Source organism: Gavia stellata, chromosome 19, assembly GCF_030936135.1.
Source record: "Gavia stellata isolate bGavSte3 chromosome 19, bGavSte3.hap2, whole genome shotgun sequence".
Taxonomy (NCBI): Eukaryota; Metazoa; Chordata; class Aves; order Gaviiformes; family Gaviidae; genus Gavia; species Gavia stellata.
This window is the reverse complement of record NC_082612.1, coordinates 16,929,668-16,950,147: the sequence shown is the minus strand read 5'-3', so window position 1 is coordinate 16,950,147 and position 20,480 is coordinate 16,929,668. Positions and strand designations below refer to the sequence as shown.

The 20,480-nt window shown below is 42.9% G+C and overlaps 1 protein-coding gene across 1 annotated transcript in view; it reads left to right on the top strand.

Moving 5' to 3' along the window:
- The window catches only part of NR3C2 (nuclear receptor subfamily 3 group C member 2), a 210,103-nt gene extending 195,250 nt beyond the window's left edge, over positions 1–14,853 (top strand). The window contains exons 8-9 of the mRNA XM_059826712.1: positions 4,089–4,246; positions 14,668–14,853. Coding sequence (XP_059682695.1) covers positions 4,089–4,246; positions 14,668–14,823 — 314 coding nt within the window. The 3' untranslated portion in view covers positions 14,824–14,853. The remainder of the gene's footprint in view (positions 1–4,088; positions 4,247–14,667) is intronic.
- Positions 14,854–20,480: the final 5,627 nt, after the last annotated feature.

Here is a 20,480-nt window from a genome sequence, read left to right as displayed (position 1 = left end):
TGACCGGGCAAGGGGCTTTGCCCCCCCCCTCTGTACAGGAACAGCTCGTAAACCTGGCCAGGCGTGCTGAGAAAGTGCAACAGCTGTGGGGACTGGGGAGAAATCCCCACTTGACACACAAAGCCACTGGTTTGGGTGACTTAACATCACCTTCAGATCAAAAGACGTACATTGCCTGTACTGTAAAATGGGTAATTTTCCAATGCCAAGTGAATTGAGAACGGTAAGCCCTTTTACAGGTCTCTGAAAGTTTAATAAATGACAGTGCACGCTTTATTTTTCTCTTGAGTGTCATGCTTTGAGTTTTCTTAAGGTACAAAATTACATCTTGGTGTTTGTTACAGCACTTTGTAGCAATTAGCAGATCTCTTGATCTTATCTTACTGAAAATATTGAAAAACTCCAGTCCCAGTACAATTGTATAAACGCATAGGCAGTTTGTACGTTACTTTTCCATCAGTCTTGATGAAAAAGCCAATTACCTGTAAACAAACTTTCTTCTGTATAATCACGCTCCATTTTGTGGGATCCACTCAGTGACATCATGGTGAGATAACGCATCAGCCTGATTGGTGGGCGCTCGTGATGTCACTTCAGTGAACTCACCGGGCAAGAATTCCCCTGGCAGAAGGAGGCTGGATGTGGGGGCATTGCCCGGGGAGAGGAGGAGCGGGAGATCAGAGGGGCTGCTGCACTTATTCCGGCTTTCACTTGCAAGCTGTCGGCAGCAGGACACACACCCGAGCCTGCCGGGGTCAGGGGCTGCCCGGGCTCGTGCCACACAAAGCGTCTCCCTGTTCGGTGACGAGCACGCCCTTTGAGATCTTGCTGTCTTCTCCCATCGCCCCATCTTCTGCCCCAGCAAGCTGAGAGAAGAAACGAATGGCAAGCAGCAGGCGTTAGTTGTGCAGCCCTGGAAGGCACTTATCGCCGAAACCACTAAAGGACGCCAGAGCGGGCTGATGCAGCGGCAGATTTAGACACCCAGGAGTCTCCCGAGTCCCCAGCCATGGCGTGGGTATGTTGGCTGCAGGCAGAGTTAGGTGCCTACAAAGGGATTTGCAGCATCCAGCAAAGCCAAGTGGCAAGCCCTTCAGGCGAGGTGCTGGGACGGGCACTTTCTCCCTGTCTGCGGTGCCTTTCGTTCAGACCTCGCCCGTCCCACCCAGCCGGTAGCTCTGTGGTTAAAGTACTTGCCTTTGAAGGAGGATGTGAAGCTGCAGTTTGCGTCCTGGCTGGAGGGGATTTGGATCCGCTAGCAGAAACCTCCTGGGGCTGTAAGTTTTTTGGGCTCGGCTGTCTCCCTCCCGCTGAAGCTGTTCCAGCTCCCTGGGATGGGTAGAGACGCCGTCAGTTGGGGAGCGCTTCGAGTCCCGGCCTGCGGGGTCTGACCCCCAGGTCCCGCTCCACCAAGGGTTTGAGGAGATGGTCTGCTGTTGAAACTGGGACTGTGGGGAGCTGACATGCTCCAGGGTAGCCCTGGGGATAAATGGGCTTTTTTGAAGGTTGTCGCTGGAGGTCTTGCCAGAAGCAACTAGCAGTGCTTGACGTCGATGTGCTCAGGGGGGGTCTAGCTCCCGAAGTGTTCTTGAGAGAATGTCTGGATTGGAGATATGGCTCTGCTACTTTTTAATCAGCCCTAAAGGGAGGGAATCTTTAGAAAAAGAGCCTAAAGGCGTTATAAAAATGTAGCAAAATTTCTTTTAAGCTAGGTATTTATTATTCTACCCTCTTGAGAGTGTTAACTAATGACTTGAGTTACTGCAAGAATCTGTTAGGTGAGATCAGCCTGGCCAATTAACTTCAGCTAGCTGGGTCCCTTTGAAACGCACACCACGGTCACTGGAAAACCTACTAAAAATAGTTTGTTTGGGGAGAATCAGGATATTTACGTTAGAGAGAGAGAGAGAGGAGAGCGAAATGGAAATGAAAACCGTGATAAAACCCAGACAGTGTCATGTGAAGGGCAGCAAACCTGGTTTCGAATGATTGCACCTTGATACAACCTTATGACAGAAAACACCAGGTTTATTTTCAGTTAAAATTTTTTATTGAATCGTGTGATGAGCAGAGTACAAGTTATTCTGAAACTTTCATGATGACCACATCAAGGACGTTTCACTCCATTTACATGTGGAAGAAACCACACATTACAACTCAATTGTTTTCTTGCTTTCCACAGACCATAGATTTTGGGAGCTTGCCAAAAGCATTGCTGCATTTAATAAGTAAAATCAGAAACACTGGGCAAACCTCCAGAATTTCATGTTTTGCTTGAGTTCTCTTTATTTGTGGTCTTTCGTTCTTTCTAAATAATCTGGCTGGGGTGATGGTATAATAATTTTCAGACAGAACAGTAAAATACATAGTAGTAGACAAAGAAAGAGTGGCTCTAACAGTCTTTAAGCAGCATGTAGGAATACAGGCCTGTAAATATTAAAGGAACTGTAAAGCCCATGCATTTTGTTAAGGGCCACAGTGTGCTCTGATGGCTTTACTCGTCTTGATTGGTGTCTCTCTATTCATTCAGCTTGAACTGAATTTGCACATCTGTTCCAGACAGTTTCTTCTATCTGTCAGCTGACTGACCGAGAGATTTGGCATCTGGAATTTAAAAATTAAATATGATGTTTATATAATATATTTATATAATATTTACCGAGTGGTAGGCAGGTTGCTGTGTTACCTCCTAGGCTTTTTCTAAAGATTCCTCCTTGTGCCCCCTTCCAGCACGTGATGGTCGCAAGTCCTTGCTGCTCATGTGGTGGTAGAGCTCCTCCTTGTTTTCCATTGCTAAATTGCTCTGGTAGATACTGGTGATAGAAGATACTGGTGCTTTTTCTTAAAGCTTCTACTCTGGAGCCATTTGGTTGGTTGTTACATGCTTACAATCTGATTGCAGTGGGATAGAAGGCAGTTCACAGGATTTCAAAGAGAAGGGAATGGATGAACAAGACAATTTCTGTCAAGATGTTAAGTCAGGGTAAGCTAAACTGGAAGATCACCTTTTTTTTTCTGTCCTTTTTTAGTAACTAACTTCCTATTTAGCTTACTCTGACATAGCTTTTCTGGCTCGCTTAGAAAATAAACTCACTCCTGTACAGTGTAGTATTTTATTTTCTTTCTGTGGACTAGTATTAAGAGATGCAGAGCAGAAAAATATTTGATGGTTAAGCAGTATTCAACCAATCCAGGTATTAAAACACCAGAACATTTTGTGTCATGTTGTTAAGAACCCCTTTGGGGTTCTCCTAGAGATCTGATCCTATAAGCCATTCCTGTTTGGGGCAGAACCTGCTGGAGTGCAAGGGTATTTTCAGTCTGTAAAGAAACAGTGTATTTGCTTTTGTAATTGTATTTTGTAATTAGCCTTGCTGATATCAGTCACAGTAAAAAAATACCAGAAAAGTCTACTTTTAGCCCATTTGTGAAATGATCCCTCTGGCAGACGGGAACTTTGATAGGACGCTAGAAATGGTTGCAACTGTATGTCATGGTCAAACACTGGGTCAGGATGCCTGTTTGGAAAATAGTCTTCTGTTTCATGCAGAATAATGGCTCTGTTTGTTCTAGGTGTTATGCAGATGCTTACTAACATTCAAAGACATTTTAGATGTTACTTGATGGCATAAAAACGTGTCACTTGGTCTAGCATTTCTGCACGTAACAGCTGTAATTCTGTACCTTCCCCTCCTCTGCCAAGTGTGGGGAATCGTTCAAGAATGATAAATTGCGTCTTCAACTTCTAAAAAATATCCCTGATCCATCTGCCTCTTTTTTTTTTTTTTTTTTTGTGGTTGGGTTGTATTAGAAACGGTTTCAGCATGAGGTTAGCATGTGTGATATTTCTGAGATGTTATCTTGTCCTCTGCCACAGCTTCTGCAATCACAGATCTGGAGAGGGTGCTTGAATCACTTGAAAATCTGTATGGTGTTGTTGATTCCTTACCAATGTCTGTAAAATTATGGGCTTTGCTTAAAGGTTTAATTCTTTCATCCATTAACTAGTGTGTAACTTTTTAAGTATGCACATCAAAAGAATAAGTAATACAGTTAATATTAATATAAGACTGTCTTTTCAATGACAGTTCCCAAGGATGGTCTCAAAAGCCAAGCTGCATTTGAAGAAATGAGGGCAAATTACATTAAAGAACTAAAGAAGATGGTAACTAAGTGTCCAAGTAACTCTGGGCAAAGCTGGCAGAGATTCTACCAACTGACTAAACTTCTTGACTCCATGCATGATGTAAGTATAACTCCTCAGGGAGTGCAGACAAGTTAAGCAAAAATCTCTCCATTAAGGTAAATCAGTAGTCTTTAATTGTGTTGACTAACAGGGAGAAAAAAAAAAGAAATTCTTTTTAAAGGAACGTCTGAGAGAAATTGTTGGATGAATTTAAGGACAACTGCCAAGTAGAATAAGAAAATACAAGTCATTAAGGGCTGGGTCCTGCTGCCTTCCCCTGTGTTAAATGGTAGTGTGTTCCTCCTGTGATTCACTTAAGGTCAGTAGAGCTCTTAGTGGGGTCAGAGGCTCTTCAGCAGGAGAAGTGATGTTAGCTGTGACCCTAAGTTAGACACAGTGCGAGTGTGGCACGCAGTGTATCCCGCGAGTCGGTTCTCAGTGAAAGGTGCTGGATTAGTGTGTCGCACATCTAACACGCCTGGTATGCTAATAAATGTTGAATTAATGTGGTGATCTTTTACAGTTGGGATTGTAATAATGATGACTTTGAAAGATGTATTAAGACCTTGGAACCATCTTGGGTATTTGAAGCCTTATTTGAGCTTTTCGAGTATAAGATCCACTCTATTGTTAGGTTATTTCTACCGTCCTGTCTCATTCCAGTGCAAGGTGGTGTTTTACATGCGTCAGGTGTGAGATGTGATGAATGACAGGGGAAACTAAAAGTTTAGTCCCAAAACACCCAGGCTGTTGGTGCCTCAGCCCAGGGGTACTCTGAAGGGTTGTGGTAGGTGCCTGGGTGCACGGGACAGCTCACGGTTTCAGAAGGGGTATCCGTAACGTTGAGCTGTTGAGCTGGGAGCAGCCTGGTTCTAGCCAGAGAAATGGTAAGTGTGAAGATTGACCTCTCCAGATGCCTTGAGCAGCAGCAGGGGTGTATCTCCGTCCGTGCTCTCCGTAACGGAGCCTGGAGTCCCCACGGAGGAAGCCAGTGACCCAGCGGTACTGGTCTCCTCAAGCCGAGGGGTTTTCCCCAGTGCTCCCTGAGAGCGGGGGGCTGGCGCCCCTCCTCTCTGAAGCTGCGTGGGGCCAGCGAGAGCGACCTTTAGTCGCGTTTGGGTGCAAGAGAGGAGGGGTCCCGTGAGCAGAGGCTGGAGTCCAGCAGTACGTGCTGATCACCTCCCAGTAAAAACTGGTAAACTGCAGCAAAGGAGAAAACTGTCCTACTCCATCCTGGGTGGGCAGGGAAGCAACTTTGCTGCATGAAGAACCTACAGCACTTGCTTTCAGAGCCTGCATATGAATGTACTTCTTTGTACTCGACTTAAATTTCATTTTTGTAGAGACAGTACAGTACAGTGCACTTCAGGTCAAATCTGCATAAGAGCCTGAGGTCTGTTTACAGAATGTACATATGGAATTATTTTTCAAATATTGTTCTGTTGTTCATTAAAACATTGCAAATCTTAGTGGGAGGCAGGGAGAGTATTATTAGTACTGCAGTAATAGCTCATTCTTCAGAGATCGGGTTTCACTTGCTCCCTGCCAGCAAAGGAAGTTGTAGTGTTTTAGGGGAAAGAAAAGGGGATGGGTGATAAAATCATTTGCAGGATACTCACATCTGAACCTCAGGGCACCATGACAAACCCCTGCATTTATGGAGTTTTTTAATCTTCAGAATAGGCAGTGTTGATGATTTGTTACTGAAGTGGGTGTGTTTGTGTGGTTAAGGTGACTGGATGACAGACTCGCGCTTACTGAGAACACTACCGTGTCCTACAGACATTTTCCAAAACACAGCATTAACCATTGGGAGCTGAACTAACCAGAGGAAGCAGATTGCTCTTGCATTTTATTTAATTTTTAATTAAGCTATTTTTACATTACTTTTGTTTTAATAGAGCGCTTTCTTACAAAGGACTTTTTAAAGAAAGTCCCATTGTCAGCATTCTCCGTTAAAAAGGACAGTTGTCCGCACAACAGTGCTTCCTTTCAGAGGTGATATTGGAGACTTGTTCAACAAAGGCACTTGTTTATTTTTTCTCTTTAAAATTGAGGTTTTGCTGTTTGGTTTTTGAAATCCATCAGAATAAATTTAGAGTGGTGATAATATTAATGAGAAGTGCGAATTACTCTTCCCCCCCACTGCCTGTTAGTGCAGAATTTCTCCGTTCTATCAATGTAAATGCAAATTTTCTGCTCGATTCCTTAGTATAGGAGGACACTTTTTCAGCTGTCATGTATGTATTTTTAACTTACTCCATTATAATTTTAGAAGCTCAGAATATATTTGGTGTTGAGCAGTCTAACTGGAGCCGAGGCCCCATGTTTACATGCTGCTGTAGCCACAGCATTGGCATTTGCAGCGCAAGCCCGAAGGGACTGGTGCAGAATTCATGCTTATTCAGCCCTCCTGCTGCCTCCAGCTTTTCCATCAGAGCAAAGCAGCGTCTTGTCATTCGTGGAGTTTGCTTTACCTGAGTGTAGCGATAAACGATAAAAAAAATACTGCTCCTTTGCACCTTCACACTTGCTTTCATCGACCTCGTTTTTAAGTAGTCTTTCTGAGGACTATGTGAAATAAAGCACATGGGAATATCAAATTACAGTCTGCTTGGCTTATATAATATGAGGAAGAAAAAAAACCCAAACAAGGTGGTTTTACATTGCTCAATGTACTAAATCATTCATCCACACAGTGAACATATGTGCAGGTAGAAAAGTGCCGAGGTGAGGAAAAAAGAAATTTTCAAGAAGGCCAGGTAGGCACTTAAGTGTTTGAAAAAATCAGCAACTTTATTTAATGATCCGTAAAGCCTCAAAGCACCAAAAGCACAACCGAAAAATAAGCGATCGAAACCTATCCCGAGCAGACAAGATAAACGCGGTTCTGTGCACGTGCGTGCGCACGCCTGCGCTCGGCCTTAGGAGCGTGCCTGCAGGCTGCCGTGCAGTTTGTGTCACTGCTGCCGTGCGCCGAAGCGCCTTCATTTGCGTGACGCGGTGTGGACGCGGTGGTTGTTGGTAGAGCAGGCGCTGGCTGACAGCGTCAGTCTGGTTACACAGTGCGCCCTTCCTCTCCCTCGGCACAAGACAATAGAGAGGAGTGGGTTGTTGCCGTTTATTTGCTGTTGTGCTGTGGCTCAGCCTTGCTTGTGCAGATGGACCCAGGAGTGGGTATCTTCTGGGAGCGTTGAGGGCAGCAACGTAATCACCGTGTTTCCTTCTTGTTGGGATTGTATTTCTACTGTTGCGGCTGGCCTGCGTGCATCATTTCACGAAGCAGCGTTATGTGTTGAGAACCGTAGCATAGCAAGGACAACCGACCTCTCTACCCAGGACGTAAAGGTTTCGGTCCTGTGCCCACGAATGGCCATGGGCATTTCAGGGAGAGATGCGTATGCAGTGCTTGGACGTAGGTGAACTGCGTTATGCGATCAGACAAATGGCATGCAGGAACATTAGAAACAGATGTACTACACATGGTATCAAAAACTTCATTTGGATCCTCCTCAAGGTCTCCTGTTGGCTTTGGCAGGAAGGGTTGTATCTTGCATGGCAAGCCTCATTTCATATAGAGAGTGTAGTGTATGGTTAGGAGGTTTGCAGAACAAAAGCTGAATTTGGTTTCAATCTGGCTGATACTAAACAGACTTTGAGTTAAGAGGGCTTTTGTTTCGATGCCATGACATTAAACCCTAATGTGAACCTTCCCCTTGTCTTGGCAAGGCAGAGCGCTGCACTGTCATTTGCTTGTTGATATTTTCTGCCAAACAAAAATAAATTCTTTAAGGCTCATGCTGCTGAATAATTAATTTTTTATGGTTCCTGAAGGGAATACTTTATAGCTGAGGTGGATCTTTCCATAGGCTGAGAGCGCCAGGATTACGCTTGCTGAAAAAGCTGACAGTGGGAAGAAGGGCAAAGATCCTCGAGGGGCAGGTTTGCAAGGCACGCTGCGGTGGATGCGAATGTGCCTCTGCAGGTGCTGCATCCCACAAATACAAATCCGCAGATGACCCCCTCAGCTGCTGCCAACACCTTTGGGTGCACTGACTCCTGCTGCTGATCTGCCAAAGTTGTGTCCCGCAGCTGATGAGCTGTTTGGAGCCTTGTTTTAGTCCCAGTGCCTGAATTCTCGGAGTAGGCGTTTTCTCTGTCTGCTCAGGGGCTAGATCCAGTCCCTGCTCCCGGTGTGGCCCCTACAAAAGCAGCAGCCATGTAAGAGCATGCATGGCTGTGTGTTGCAGCAGTTAATACGCCTCTGTCAAGTGAGAAATTGATTCCCAGCTCCCTAATGTAGACAGGGGCTACTTTGAGGGTCGTCTTGCTCAGTTTGTGATGGTTGGCTTTCTTCTCCTTCATGTTAATAGGTGTTTGTTGGAGGAGGGCAGAACCCCCCTACTGTCGACAGCAGAGCGAAGGAGACTTGGCTCAGAATTTGCCCTGGCCAGGGGCTGAGGATGCTTCATTGGTGTGTGATACTGTGGGGCTGCATGCATCCTCCTAGCATGCAAAAGGAGTTCAGCTCAGGTTCCTCCATGTCATGTCCAGATGTCAGGAGCTGTGGTTTTGGTGTGCATGTGTTTATGAAGAAAACACGAAGAGATGAGTGCAGTTCCTAAATCAGATAAATGCACCTGGCCAGGCAGAATTAGGTTCCGCATTTGCTCTTGTCAGATACTGTTAGTGCCTAATCCATATGTGTTTTATCCACCTTTTACTCCTTGCTAGTGTGAGGTGAATACACTGCATAGGCTTCATCCCTTGGTCTTACCTCATTTTCCCTGTGTTTGTGGGAGGTTTTACTCTTCGGGTTAGAGTTCAAGATTCCATAAGCAGCTAGGAATTAGTTACTGTGGCACCGAAGGACATCTGTATCTCTGAGAATCAGCCTGCGAGCCATCCTGGGGGGAATAATTTACTTTCTGAGCCATCAGAGTAATAATTAATTTACATCATGGGATTTTCATAGGACTGGGAGCAAGAGGGAATATAGTGGTAATGGAATAATCAAGACCTGGCTGGCAATGGTTTTCCTTAACCTAACCAGTTGTGAAGCAGGAGCTTTGTATCCACTGCGTGAGGGGGAAAAGCAGGAGGCTGCAATAGTCCCAGACTCACCCCGGGCTCTTCGCTGCCCCGGGGCGAGGAGCCTGGCTGGCCTCCGCCGCTGCCTCTCATCTGAGCGGGGCAGCAGGCTCGGGACTCCGGCACAGTTTGGAACACACAGGTTTTGAAAGCAAGAAGGAAGATCCTGCTGCTCAGCTGATGGGCAGCAGCTTATCCTTTCGGGGAGCCTGGCTCCGTGCAGGTAGTCACCGAGGCTGCACTGCGCAGTTGCATCGTGTAGAGCTGTAAGGTTGCCTCCTCCCGACACCCCCCCGCTCCATAGGAAACGGGCAGAGACCCATTCCTGAAAGGGACAGGGAGTTTTTGGAGTGTCGTTTTTATGTGAGAACACTGAGGTTTCTGACAGTAATAGCTGTAGCTAATAATAGGAAGAAATTACTCAGCATTGTGTTGTTACCCTACTGCTGTCTTAATTGCTGTATCAGTAGGCTTAATTGCGAAGGTGCTCCTGATAGAGAAGCGACTGTGGGCTTTCGTACCACACTGGGAGGTGGGGAGGGATTTTGAAGTCAGAAAACTAACGGAGCACAAAAATGTGCACCCGTGCAAATCAGACAGTTCTTGCCGTTTCTGGAAATACAAGGGCATGGTGAGATTGCCAAATTAAAATCAATTCTTTTTGCTGTAAAAATTCTGCAGGTCCTCGAAGGTCACTGTAACTGTATTAACTTCAGGGACTTCATTAAAGGATTCACTTTTTTAATTATGAAGAACAGTATGGGTGAAAAAGTCCATTTTATGGAAACCCCACCCTGATAACAGAAAATGATGTTTGATTAATACTCCTATTTCTCAGAGGTGCTTAATACAGCACACAAATGTGAAGATTGATGAAGTAAAAATCTCAGAATTACTAAGACTGCTGTAGCCGTGACAATGTTTAAACGTAGCACACTCTCTGTAGGGTAGCGATGAGAGAAACCTTCGTAATTCATGACTGAAGTGGTGAAGGGGTATAGCTAACAGCTGATGCACTTGCCGGCGGAAGAGCCGTCATGTCTTACAGCGGTCTGGGTGACGTGGACGTGATAATTCTGACCTGTCTGTCTGCATCGCCGCAACCCAGCTCATATTAATTTATTTTGTGGTATTTGCCTGCCTGGAGAGGCTGCAGTCTCCATCCTGGGAGATACGCAGGACCCAGCCGGGCAAAGCCCGGCACTACCTGCCGGGAGCAGGTACCCGAGCACCCGTCCCCTGGCGCTGGCCCAATTCCCCCGCGTGCAGGAGGAGGCTTGCAATGCCGTCAAGGCTGCTGAGCCATGTTTTATTGCCAGCTCCGAAGAGAGTTGAACAACTACCTACTAAAGAGGTGAGAATGATGTCCTGCTTGCATCCCAAGGAAATGGGAGTTATTTTAGTTGTGGCCTTAACTGCACTGTCTGCGCTCTGCTAAGCTGTAACTCCTCAGAAGCAAGCTTCAGTAGATGAAATAATTGGAGATTGTAAAAGTAAATACGTTTCTTGTCACTGTTGCGCTGCGTGTGAAAACAGCGGTGCTTTCATTCCCACTGTTTAATTAGTTGCCTTTCACGCTGCTGTACTGGAGGAGGTGGCAGTGTTTCCAGTATAAGCTACCAGAAGCAGAGGGTAAAAGCGGTCAGGTAAAGTGTAGTCGGGAGTTCTTAGACCACAGGGGTTTTACAAGCCTTTGAGGAACAATCAGAAGTGTATTTGATCTAGAAAATTCGTAAGCCAAATGTAGAGGTGCTGGATAGCTTGCGTTACCTCACTGGTAACCTGTGGTGTATCGGTCACTGTCACTGCAATGACAGAGCTTGTCTGTTGCAGAAGAAAGGAAACTTTATCATTTCCTTACTGAAGAGGGAACTTCTCTTTTAAAGCAAAAGACCAGCTAAATTATTTACCTGCTATAAATCAAAACTATATCAGACAAATGTTGCTTGGGATGCAGAGGCAGGTACTCAAATTTCAGAATTAACATTGCCTGCAGAACCTGAATTTTTCATCCCTTCAGTGCGTCTTCATGCCAAGGCTGCTGGGCTGGCGGGGGGCTGGTACCTTTGAAAATGTATGCGAGCACGCTGCAGAAGAGAGCACTGCTCACGGCTCAGTGCTCGGTCTTGTAGCTTTCTCTCTAGCTGACCTTACCGTATTGTTTACATTTCAGTACCTCTGAGTTGGCCTTCGATTCTCCCACATCCATTCCTCTTTGGTTTAAATTAGGGCTAGGAACACTGCCCCAGCCCCAAAAGCCACACCGCTTTTAAGGTTGCGGTTAAAAAGATCCGGACCGCAGTCCCGTGTTCCTTGTGACACACGTGGCGTGCTTCCTAATACTCCCGTTTTCTTAAAGTGATTGATTCTTGTCAAGTATGTTAAAGTTGATAACTTTGCTTAAGAAAGAGAGGAACAAAAGTTTTAGTAGACTGAATAGGTATAGAATATATATTATGTGTAAGGCTCCAAACCAAAGTATTGCGTGATAGGGGATTCTAGGTATTTTCTTTTAAATCGCTGTGTAAACTTAATCTTTCTCCTCTGTGGTGAGACTCAATGCGTTATGTTATCATAGTATCCATGATCTCGTCCTGTTTCCAACCCCCCAGACTGCTAAGTGATTTATTGTATAGAATAGATTATGCTCTCTTCGTGAACGTTACTATTTTTCATTTCCCCTTTTGTCCGCCTATTCACCAGCCATACGGATGTACTTGATACTACTACAAGCTTGCTAAGAAGGCAGAATGAATAGTTTCCACATAGGCTTTTCTGTGATACCTATCTCAGAGGCTTCACAGGAGTGTGGTGAGGCGGGAATTAGCTTGAGTGGCGCAGAAGGTGAGCTGTCAGCTCAGCGAGGATGGTTGGCAGGGTGACAGAGATGACCCCAACCCCCTCACTTCCACTGGGTGATGTGGAACTACTCGTGTTCAAGTTTAGGAAAAGCGGTTCGTTATCAAGGAGGTGTTGGGGTGCAAGGCTGAGTTTGCGTAGGTGCTGGTGTTCGATGACACAGGCAGGGAGGAGGTAACAGTGATTATACCAAGAGACGGTTTCCTTCACTTTGTTTGGTTTTGTGTTGTGTTTGGAATATTTTTGGCACACGGTGTATGCAAAAACAGCCTCCTCCTAATGGGTAAAGTAAACTTTTAACATCAGCATTTTCTCCCCCTTGAAAACCAAATTATGTCTATGCTACTTATTTAGCATGCATCTGTTTAATTAATTAGCATTGCCTCATGACATGCCAGATCATCGGGAACGAACTAAGCAACAGCAGACAGACTCGGGTAGTGCTCAATAGCAGAAAGTCATGTGTTCGAGTGATCTCAGCACTTCCCTGTGTTGTTCATAAATTGCTTATATGTTTGCAAGAACAGCTGTGAAAGTCCTGAAAATAAGTAATAAGGTATGGTGCTACAGGACAGTAGTCTGTTACTGCCTGTATTTATTTTAATTTCATTTTCTGCCTTCCAGAAGTTTGCTTTTATTTACGCTATCTTTAACAGGGGCTTTACTGCAGGGTGCCACTCTAGATGTTAAGAATTGAAATGACAAACTTATGTTTGATAAAGCACTTCTGCTTGTGTAGTTTTAAGAAGTCCTTTGCAAGGACAGAAGGCACCAAAATTAAGCTGTGCATAACTTTTGAACTTTTAAACAGCCAAGGCTCTATTTTTTCTTCAGTCGTACAAGGCGGTGATTTGGTGAACTGCAATGGCACTTAATATGCTAACTGAAACCTAGGTGCACTTCACTCACGGGTGCCTCGGAAGCTGACCTGCCTCTGCCTCTTGACTGACTTGCGTTGTGTTTTCTTCAGGATTGCAGGGGGTCCAACATACTGTAAGGCTTTAGGAGATTCATTTAGATCACAGCAATCAAAAAAACTAGTTTTGAAATAACATTCTCTTGCTACTAAAGGTCACGAACAAGTATTCCTCAGTTGTATCAAAGTGCTATGTAAAACTAACCCAGCAGAAGCCCGCATGCATGTAGGTTGGGCCGTGAGATTGCTTTGCTGTGTTTTTATCATTAAAATAGAAGTAATTTTCCAAGCAGTGATGCTGGAAGAGGTGGTCTTGTCTTTGCAGTTCTCTCGCTCTAACAGTGTCTTGTTTTATAGTAAAGATAAGTTGCAGTTTGCAATTTTGTGTGGAGAAAATAGCAGAAAACAAGAGACAAAACAAATTAAAATGCTGAAAAGCCAAAATTAATGTTCGTTCTTGTAGTGTGATTAAGTTTCCCATAACATGTAGAGCAAAATGAAGCTCTGTGACTGACAAATGAGAACAGCACAACTTGAGACAAGGTAGAAGTGGTCAGACTAAATTTATTGGTGCTTTGAAGACCCACGGTATTTCCCACGCGCCAAAAAGTTCATGGTACCCATACGCCATTTAGTCCTTCAGCTCGCACTCCTGCTACAGCTGGAGAGTGCCTTTACTGGGGTTACAAAATGGCTGTCAGCTGGGAGAGCTGTGGCAGGGTTCGGTGCCGTGGCACAGCGTAAGGTGCGGTTTTGTTCTGCCCTAACAGGTAACTCGGTACTTGTGGTGTTGCAGAAGAAAGCTTCCTTCCCTGTCATTGAAGAGCTAACTGGCAATTTTTGTCTTTAAAATTGTCAGTGTTATGCTTAATCCACTGAGAGAAAGCAGAAGCGTGCTGTTAGCCACCACTACACAAATAGAGAACTTAGGGGTTTTGTTCCAAAAAGAAATACTTCCCTAAATATTGCCTCTCTAGTGTTCAATGAGTAGTAAGCAGAAAAAAAGCTGGGGGGGGCGGGGGTGTGTGGGATGTGTATTAAAAAATGCTTTTATCTATAAATAGAAATGCTTTACCAGATGAACAATTTCATATGGACTGTGATGCTATAAAACCTGAAATGCTACAGTGTGACACAGCATTTGTGTTGTTGAGCTAAAAAACATCAGCTGCTCTGGCAGTTGCAGGTTGCGGCCCCTGGAGAGTGCACTGAAGTTAACCAAATAATCTGATTTAATGACCGTGTGTCCAGCTGAACCGTAGAGATACAATAGTTCATGGCTGATCTCTTCCCTCTGGGCAGGCGGCTTTATTTTCTTAGATGTTGAGTACCGATAGTTTTCATGGTGGGCAGTTGCCTGTTGGTGAAATGAAAAGTGCCGTTATGCTGAAAAGTCAGATCTGTGGTATTTTGGGTTTTCCTAGTTAGCTGATTTTTAACGAGTTAAGTAGCACTTTGGAATTTGAGTTCTTTTGTTTGCTTTTTAACCCCTGCAAATGGACTGCTAAGTCAGAGTAAGATGCCATTTCTTGGCAATAACACGTTATCAATAAGCTGTTGTTGCATGTGAAATTCTCTGTGTTTTTCCTAAGAAGTGTTTCTTTCTGTATTTCAGCTTGTTAGTGACTTATTGGAATTCTGTTTCTACACCTTCCGAGAGTCTCAGGCACTGAAAGTAGAGTTTCCAGCCATGCTGGTGGAAATCATCAGTGACCAGCTACCAAAGGTGGAATCTGGGAATGCCAAGCCCCTGTACTTTCACAGGAAGTGATAGAAAATGTCTTAAACGGAAGAACTTTGCCTTAAGTTTCCCTGTGTTATTCCACACCCATGAAGGACCCAAGAAACCATATTTTAAACATGCTATTTACACTTGTTCAGCAGTCTCGGAATAGTCTAAAATCATATGAAGGGTTTGGGGAATGGAAAGCAGTTGACTCGGATTTGGCAAGACCTAGATGTTTGGGAATTACCCCATAACCCTAAACCACTTAGAAAATGTTCCTGTTCCTCTGGATGAAAAGCCATATCTAGTCAATAACTCTTTGATTTTGATATTTTAACAGATGGAGTTTTAAATATGCCATGTAGTTTCTGGTATTGTTTGCTTGTTTTAAAAGGGTTCGAGAACTAATGAGAACTTTTTAAAGCTTACCCTTGGTTTGCACATAAAACGTAAAGTCAATATGGGGCATTAATATTCTTTTCTTGTAAAAAAAAAAACAAACGAAAACTATATATATACACACACATATATACACACAGACACACAAACCCTAACGTGTAAAGTAATAACAGAACATTTGGTGTGGAATACTCTGTTATCCCCACCTGTGGCATTTGTTATCCCATGTTATCCCCTCATAGATGATATACACTGTGTTAAGTGTCCATTTACTATTTAATTAAAAAGGATAAGATGTGAAAACAAATGCCCTGGTATCAATTTATAGTATCTATTGTGCTGGCTTTACAAATAATTTTTTGCAGTCTTTTGCTGTACTGTACATTGCTGTATGTATAAATTGTGAAGGACCTGAAATAAGGTGTAAGGAACTTTTGTAAATGAGACAAAAAAAAAATCTTTAATGGTTAATAGGATGAATGGGAAAGTATTTTTGAAAGAACTCTATTTTGCTGGAGACTATTTAAGTACTATCTTTGTCTAAACAAACAAGGTAATTTTTTTGTAAAGTGAAATGTTCTGCATGCATAATGAACCGTTTACAGTGTATTTAAGAAAGGGAAAGCTGTGCCTTTTTTAGCATCATATCTAATTTACCATCCTACAGTATCTGTTGTAAATAACCACACCTAACCTTTTCAGTTGTATTTAAGCCTCTCCGTTTTCCTCTGTATTTCTCTCCCTTTTGTCTCGCTTGCAAGCATATGTGACTTGAGCACATCTTAGAAATCCCGCTTCATATTTCTGTCGGAAACTACACCGTGTTGTGTTTGCCACTTTACGGAGGTTTCATTTAACAAGACAAATTACAGTCTCTCCAAAGTTTTTGCCAGCTTAATGATCTAGCGAGTTCTTGCCCTCTGTTCCCCCTCTCTCTCAGGGGAACGGGGGTGAGTAAGATGGTGCATGATTTTTTCTTTTTTGATTAAGGTTTCCCAGATTGTTTGTTTTTCCTTTGAATACTGGATACATAAAACATCTTAAAAGGTCAGATGATTATTTCAGATGGGGGAGAGCAATTTCTGATTATGATGAGGGGAACATGCAGATCATTACAGTAAGTACGCTGAACAGATTTGTACTGGTGAGAGGGAGGGCGAGGTACTGATAAGGGCAGAATAGCTGAGTAGAATTTTTAGTGATAAACTAAAACCATATGTAATTTTGTAAGCATTTTTGTAATAATCGGAATACATCTGAGAAGACTAACGGTCACGCTACAAGTTCAACTCGGTCTGATTTTGTCTCAAAAATGTCTTCTCTAGAATAAGACTGCAAAGAAAAAAAAATTTTGAGGTGATTTTCACTATTTCACAATTTATAAGCAAATACAAAATTTTGGAGTAGAATAGAGGACAGGTGAACTTTTCTGAGGCTCAACTGTTGCTACCATATATGCTCATGTTTAAATAGAGTAGTTTTTCAGAGTTCTAATCTATAGTGTTCTCTCTGGGTGCCACTGGTATTTCTGAGCTCTAGCTTCTCCCTTGGCCGGTCAGAATGTAGCATTTCTTTTAAATGGTGGTCGAATTAAGAATTCTACACCCTTTCCGAGTCCAAATTTTGAGGTGCACTGAAGACAGTCAGTGCTACTTGTCTTTTTAAATGACACCTGCCTTACGCAATGGGTAATCTGTAAAGACTGTACTCAGAGAGGTTTTTTTATATATAAATATATACATACATATATTACTTGCATTTTGGAAGTCTAATTCATAGGCAGATCTTTAACTACTGACCTGCACAGCAATATGAAAGCCAAACTTCCAAGGTGAGACACACAGCATGCAGACTGGTTGTTTACAGTAAAGACACAGTCATACATCCATCTTCTCATTTACATTTTTTTTAAAGTCTAAAATAGAAAATTTCAAAGCCAGGTTCTGGGTAATACAGTCTGCAGCAGCTTTTTATATTAACAAAGTTACTGCCTCCTTTTCTGTCTCAGAGTAACTTTGCTTGACTAAAATAGCAAAGCCATATTCTACACTTCACTGTTAAATGCCTGTCCCAGTCCAAATTGTTGTCTGTTTGCTCCTATTTTTGTACCTTATTACTTTTAATCTTGGTTTGGTACAATTCATAATTCACAGAAACTTCATATAATTAAACACACTAAATTAGTTTTAAAAAGCAATTTATATCTTTATGCAAAAACGTATGTCTGTCTTTGCAAACAACTGTAAGCAGATTATAATAAATCCTTTACTTTAATCACCTGTTGTTTATGAAACCATTCATTGATTATTTTTTTTTTGCTAGAGATCATTGAAGTAATAGATACAATTGGATATAGATGTTGTAAGAGGCAGTATTCTCTTATCGAGGACACTTAAGCAGAATAGCCATCACTTTTTTTATCTAAACCTGTGTACAGCAAAGAAAAAAAAACAAACAACCCTAGTTTTTAGCTACCGGGAAGTTACATTCTTTTGACTTTGTTTAGAATGAAATAGGCATTTGTCTCCTGCAAAATACAAGACAAACTAAAACACCTTTTAGAAGTGGGCTTCTGTTCACTGAGCTAAATTATTTTGTCATAAGAAGGAACGGGGATATACAGCAAGAGCATTGTATACACAGTTAAAAATGTAAAATAGTGTTAATGTACTGCAGTGGGTATTTCAGGAATACTACACATCGTGCGACTGAACAGTTGCGCAAGATAAAATAGAAAAGACTGAAGTTTGCAATATCAAAATCTTATTAAAAAGAGATACTTTACAATCAATAATGCAAAAAGCTAATTCACAGGGTGGTGTTTTTCACTGACTTGTTTAAACATTTATGAAATTAAACAATTCTACAGTTAATGCACTTTTAATTGTTTATTAAAGATTTGACTTTTTCTTTTTTTAGAGCAATGTTTTCAGCTGGAGGTCAAGGACTTGATAAGATAGACAGCAGTTCTGAGGCCAGGAAGCTCAGAGGAATGTTTAAGAATTCTTGGAGTTTAAATAGATTCCTGGATGAAAAATCAAAGCAGCCAGCAGTATGGTGTAAACAGTAAAATCTATGCATAATGATGCATTTATAATTAGGGGTTTGCTTCTGTATGTTTAAAGCTTTTTAAATAAATAGAAAATATTGTTTGGTCTTTATGTTAATGTCTGCAAGTACCTATTTTTTTTTTCTTTTTTTATACAAATTGTACAAATATACATGAATTAAACTGGTTTGATTGCAAGTATTTCTTGCATTTTAATCTCAGATAGGTGCTGGTGCAGTGATATCCTTAGAGACAAGCTTCTGCTCATCTAGAAACGCTATTAAGTAATGTAAAGCAACTACCACTGTAATAGAACATCTGTCTTCACACATCTAGAAGTTTGGTTTCACCCAGCGCTATTAATTCGGATGACGCAGCACATATGATGGCATCGGCCAGAGAGCAGCTACTCACGCTGTAGAATAAGGAGTGCCTGACTGTGAGGAAGGTGGTTCACTTAACCCAGGTAACCGTGCCTGCCGAACAGCGCGCTGACGCTGTTACACACACAAGCTGCCTCCCACGCGAAGAATCCAGGCCAGCAACCTTCTCTGGGTGCCAGTCTCACTTACCCTAGAGCCGCTGTACCTACTGACCAAAGTTAGAATTTCTCTCAGGGAAATCAGGATTCACTATTTTATATACACAAGGTTTCCCCAGTGACTAAATCAAACTGCCTTCTCAGGGTCAGGTCTTTGCCGATTATAAGAGAGAGATAGTTACAAATGGAAATAAAATTTGCTATCCTGGTTTGTTCTGTGCACACTCTCTCAAAAATTCACCACCAACTCCTGCACGAAGCTAGGTCTGTGGTGTGAGACCACCATTTAATTGCATTTTGGGTTTTTAATAACACCAAGTTACACAAACCTTTTCCTACCAAAAACCCTTGCACCTGCCTTCTGTTTGCTGAGTTGTCAGAAGGGAAGAAGAGTAGAGGATCAGCAGTGTTAAGGAAAATTTCCTGTATGTTTACAAGCAGATGTATCTATCATATGCTGTTCTAGAAATAAGAAAATGCTATCACCACTTAAAAACATAACAAAACTTTTAATCTGACCTCAAGCTGGGACACGGAGCTGGGACACTGCTTGCTTTCAGGTATCTACAGAGACTCGGAGTTTCTGATGAGTACAATATTACTAAGAGAGAAAGGAGTGAAAAAAACGCTCTTTCATTTCAAAAATTATGCTAGGTAAAACATGCCATGCCAGAAGGCTTTTAAAAGAACACTTTAATTGTAGATGTCAATAGGATGAAGTTTATTTGGTGCTTACCTGTGGTTACTGCAAGCACAGATGAGGGCACGCTGCTGAACTCTGATGTAGAAAACGATGTCCAAGGCACATTCAGCTTAAAAGGTGAAACGCCAGTGAAGACTTCCAGTCAAACCCTGTTTAGCAGTGGTACATTTACAGCCCACACAAGCCCTCCGTCAGCAACTTCTCTCTTTAAATTGCAAACCAGGTAAGAATTGCAAAATGGTTTAAGAGAAAGAGAACAAGGAACAGAGCATTGAGAAAGGCAAGCTTCTCCCCGAGTCTTTTCTGTGATACAATTACAGAGGCACAGCAAGTTAAGCTGTAAGCAATGTAGCAGAAACACTTACTTTTCATCACAGAGCAGATAAATTAGCCCATGAGATTTTTCTTTTGCTCCTGATGAAAGACTGGGCATCAGAAGGAAACCTGCTGTGAAGATCAGCTGGGACAACGATTCACAACATTCAGTGGTCCAAAAACGGCGGGGTTTTTCACCCAGCAGAGTGAAAGTGCTGCCCGGCCAAGGCACAGAGCTGCACCCTGTCCAGTGACTAACACAGACTGTAAGTTCCTACTGATCCCACCCAGCTAATCAGGAGTCTCAGCTTTGCCATTAATTATTCAGCAAACACACATTCAACCTTAATCCGGAGGCTGAGGGACTCAAGCTCTGGCCCCACAGTGATGGGCAAGGCAAACATCATTTTGCCTAAAAAACACAAAATGGGGTGTTCTTAATTCACCCTCTCTAATTTTCAGTTTGTGTCACACATTCACTACCAGGAGCCTCAGCTTTTGAAAATTGACAAGTACGTACCCTGGCGCACCGTAACCAGCACATAGCTAGGGAGGGGGAAGCCAGCCCGAGGATTAAGCTGAACCTGTACCCACAGCTGTGGCACGAGAGCTCTTGCCCGTGAGAGGACCGAGTCAGGCCAGACCCACAGAGAACGACCGCTCCTGGTGCCAGGCCGAAAGAGAAGAGCCCTTCC